Source organism: Halyomorpha halys, unplaced genomic scaffold, assembly GCF_000696795.3.
Source record: "Halyomorpha halys isolate HHAL.00 unplaced genomic scaffold, Hhal_1.1 Scaffold559.1, whole genome shotgun sequence".
Lineage (NCBI taxonomy): Eukaryota > Metazoa > Arthropoda > Insecta > Hemiptera > Pentatomidae > Halyomorpha > Halyomorpha halys.
The window spans coordinates 265,104-269,858 of NW_027113985.1; the positions used below are offsets into that span (position 1 = coordinate 265,104).

At 34.9% G+C, this 4,755-nt stretch overlaps 1 protein-coding gene across 1 annotated transcript; it reads right to left on the minus strand.

The window, feature by feature from the left end:
- Sec6 (Exocyst complex component Sec6) lies at positions 1-2,736 on the minus strand. Its single transcript, XM_014426210.2, has one exon. It carries the CDS (start codon positions 2,674-2,676, stop codon positions 466-468), a length of 2,211 nt encoding a protein of 736 aa, XP_014281696.1. The 5' UTR covers positions 2,677-2,736; the 3' UTR covers positions 1-465.
- Between the last annotated feature and the right edge of the window lie 2,019 nt (positions 2,737-4,755).

Below are 4,755 nucleotides of genomic sequence, written 5' to 3' on the forward strand. Positions count from 1 at the left end.
CAATTTAGAAGCCTTTCTTTATAAACATTACCTATGTATATAAAAATATTAACTTTACAGAAAGTATAAATATTTGTAACCATATATTCCTTAGGTGTCTATTGACAGATATAACTTGTAGGAGTACAGGGGATATGAAGGGTCACCCAACTTGACAAATTGATGCAGGTAAAATTTTGACTTGATAATCAGTCCTTTGGGAGTTAGATCAGGAGTACCACACATCCTGGCTTCAATGGGCAGCATCAAAATGATTGAGGTCCAATTCTCATTGAATTGATAAAAATCTTAATTCAGTGTCTCCAAATGCAATAGAATTATTTATTATAGGCCGCTGAACAGCTTTATCTCATAGGTCTCAATATGTAACCCTCTCTATATGGAGTGACACTTGTGTACTGTGACCTAAAATTGTTTTTGAATACAGCATGATTAAAAGTTTTTCAATAAAAACCAACCTGAAAATTACAAAACAATATTTGCAAATATACTCCTAGATAGAGAAGTTTTTTGGTCTTTTCTATCAAGATAAAATGTTACAAGATTTTTTATTTCAGACCTGCTTAAATCACCCATCAAACACAGAAATCTAAAAAGATGATCCTCTTTGATGTCAGGATATTTGTCACGAAGTGTATGTATGTCCAGAGTAATAATTTCAGAGTCTTCACTTTTTAATATTTCAGCTAGTGAGCGAATGGCCTCAAAAGGAGTGTCTACTCTTTCTGCCACCTTCGGTGCTATCCTGCGGAAAAAACCCTTTAATTGTTCAACTTCTTTAATTATTTTTGTAGCCGCTGCTTTACGATCATCATGAGTTCGAAAAGAAATTTTTCTTTGAAATAATGCTGAAATATATCTTCTAGCTACAAGATTTTCTGCCTCAGTTATGACATATTCAAAGTTTTTGGCACGCAAATGAACATAGTCTTGGAAATAATCTTCCAAAGTGACACATACTGTATCAATTGGAATTGAACTGCTGACCCATTTAGCAGTAATAAGATCTTGAAAATGAGACTCCAAATCAAGAAAAGCTTCTTCTAGAAGGCATTGAACGGCTTCGTCTCGTAGATCTTGAAATGTTTTTAATAATGATGAAAATATCACAGAGGATTCATTATTGGTCAAGTCAGACCTCCAATAATGTTGCTTCATTTGTTGGGCAAGCTCTACAAACAACATACAATTGTTAACAATTGTAATCATGTAGTGAGTAAAATACAGCACTTGACTTCTGTCCTCAAAATGCCTTGTTTTAAATTCAACAATAGCATTTCTATACAAATGCCCATACTGTTTAACTTGTTTCATGCTTAAAATTAAAGCTTTGTCGGTGAGGTCTTGCCCTATAGTTTTGGTTACTTGGAGGTTCTGGTCAATCATTTGAAAAATGATCACAGGTGCTGCAGTATGAAAGTGACCTTCTTGATCAGCTTCAGAAGGAATCCCTGCGCTCCAGTCATTAGTTTCTGTCTGTAGAGTCTTCTTCATCCATTCAGTGTAGTTGTCCTCCATATTTTTTAAGTACTGAAATTGCAAATTATTTATAATTTTTCTCGACAGAAGAGGCTCAAGTGAATTAGTATTTATATTCAAATCTGGATGTTTCATCAGTTCTGGACCAAAATATGTATTAACAACCCAAGAAAGCATTGACACATATTCGTTTCCTTCTAAACCATAATTAATTATTTCTTCAAGATGCTTAGATAAAGAATTGTGATACATGGAAACAAATCTATGTACAATATTATAATGAGGTGGAAAGCAAGGCTCACACAATGTTTTCACAACCTTCAAGTCTTCTAAAAGTAACTGACGTGTTAATTCTAAATGGACTACAAGCCACATTTTATTACTGGATCTTTCTTCCACCTGTGTTCCTTCAATTCTCTGCTCTACTGATTTTTCAAGAACTTCCATCACCATATCTTTCCATTTCTTTGGTCTTCCGGGAGCAATGAAACCACTTTGCTTTTGCCTTTGAAGAGCAAAAACATCCTTTTTCTCTTCTTTATCAATTATTCTTAAAGCAGTTACAATAATAGTTGGTTCTTTCCGGACTGTATTAAGAGTTCTTGACAGGACAAGTCTTAATTGCTTTTCTAATAGATGAGAGGTAGCTTCTACATCTTCAAACCAAGCTTTCAGTAATATCTTGTCAGCAGGTGCTTGGCTTGGAACTTTATGCAGTTCATAGAGCAGATCATCTCTAGAATTTTCCAAATCACTCAAACTGTGGTGAGCAAACAAGAGTTTCCCTTCATTTATCCACTGCTTTGTTTTTTCAACACTTTCTGGAACTGAAAACAAATTTTTCAAATTGTCAACTGCTGTCATATACTGGGAATGTTGTCGATTTTGAGATCGAACACTTTGCAGTTTCTTTACTAGATCTGGTAAGTCTTGAAGTAAATTGTTTACAGTCATAAGATTAGACTTAATATCTTGTATTTCTTGAAGAGCAATCGACAGTTGGCTCAATCCTACACAAACCCCATCTAACTGACTCTGCATAGTCGTTTTCAGCATTGCTTCTACTGATACTTTTTTTCTTGTAACTCTTCTTTTATATTGTTCCACCTTTTCTAGCTGACCTGGTCTTTGAAGCATATTAATTACATGCTTAGCAGCAGTAGCTTTAGCCTGCTTCTCAAGTTGTTCGATATCCATTTTAAAAGTAGCTGTAAGAGTACAATCTATTATTTACATAACATAATACTGATTATAACCTCCTATAGCTTATACAAGAACAATGACAGTTTCTATCGATAAACAGTCCATAGAACTAAACTTTCACTTATAAAGATCTCTCTCCCTCTCACTGCTATGACGTCTTGGAACTTTATTTAATAAAGCAATATAAATTACATTGAAGGGAAAACAAAAAAAATTAAATACTGGCTGAATTTTGATTAAAAATACTTTTTAGTAGATATAAATAAGTTATGGCAAGGACTGCATTCATGTAACCAAAATCTCTTGATTTATTGTTAATTATCCATTAATTTTTTACTTTTAAATTCTGTCTTTAGGTGCCATAAAGCTTTATAACCTGTTTCAATCTGATATCAGAACAAAACAGAATTTTCATGATAAAACGAGACTTCATCGTGAGAGAAAAGTATTATTATTATTTCAATTCGTGTTCAATTTGTAACTGTCTAGTTATCAGTAAAAAAATTAAATTTAATACATCCAAAAAACCAAAGCTAAGCCAAGGATGCATATGAATTACTTTTGGCTTGTAGTAAATAATAAATCATGAATAGTTTTTTTTTTAAAGTTACACTCTTACGATAAGAGACGATTATCAGTTATATGTCTACCTTTTAGTACAACAAAATACACCCAAATCGACTAAATACACTAGAAAATTTGTATTTGAATGAAACCATAGTCATAACTCAGCTAGTAGAAATAGAGATCTGGAGAGTCAGCCCAAATTTAAGGGGAGACCTCCTATCTCAAAGGAGGCAGTGCTGCCGATTCTCTCGACCAAAATTGTATGCTCAGAGCTTTGAAAATATCAGTTTTACCCGAAAAATACCCGCTGCTATTACTCGCTTCCGGGAAATATGTGACTTCGTTATAACTGGAAAACTATGATTGTTACAGTCATGACTGTACTGTCGCACAATTTCTGGCGTGATAGTTGATAATACGTCGTAATATTCTGCTAGCTTTTTTGCTTGTTGTTCAGTAGGTAGAAGAGTATCTATTATGTAGTTTTATAAGAATACCTTTTCTGTTCCTATTTTTTTAGAAGCTTGATATCATTGATATCTTCTTAGCATTTATAGATCTAAAGGCTGCCTTTGATTCGGTCCCTAGAAAAGAACTGTGGAATGCTTTCTCTGAAAAAAACATCCCGCAAGGATTGATAGAAGCTATAAAGTCGACCTACCACGATTCCAAGGGAATAGTAAGGATTAATGGAAGAGAGTCCGAATCCTTTGCAATTGAGAAAGGAGTAAAGCAAGGAGATAGTTTGAGCCCCCTCCTGTTCATCATTTATATGGATGATATCCTGAAAATGTGCAAACGGAGGACAGCCCGCACTACTATTGGCAAATGAGGGCAATACTAGCCCAGGTAATAGTATCTGCGGATGATGTCCTAATAGCAGATACTAAAGAGAACTTAAAACAAGCTGTAACTGAATGGGAAGCTGAGCTGCAAAGAAAGGGAATGACCATAAATGTCAGGAAAAGCAAAATAATGCATATAGGCCGGGAACAGGAAAACATCGAAATACTTTGGAAAGGTAAACCAATAGAAATGGTGGACGAGTACACTTACCTAGGAACAGTGATCAACAGGAAAGGAAAGGTAGACCAAGAGATATCCAATAGGATAAATAAGACAACTACAATATACTACCACCTCTGCAACACAGTTATAGGGAAGAGGGAGGTAGAGAAGAATGTTAAAAGTACATATTTTCAAGGCTATATACCTACTTACGCTCCTTTACGGAAGTAAAAGCTGGGTACCAGTAGATAAGCACCTAAGCAGAGTTACTGCATTAGAAATGAGATACCTACGGAAAGTGGCAGGCCGAACTAGGAGAGATCGCATATGGAGTGAGTGGACAAGACAGGATGTTGGAACTGTCTCTATAAAGGATATCATTAAAAAGAGACAACTCAGATGATTAGCACATTTCTGTCGGATGAGTGAAGACAGAGATCCAAGAAAATATTTTGAGGCCAGACCAACAGGAAAACGCCCAAGAGAGAGACCCAGAAT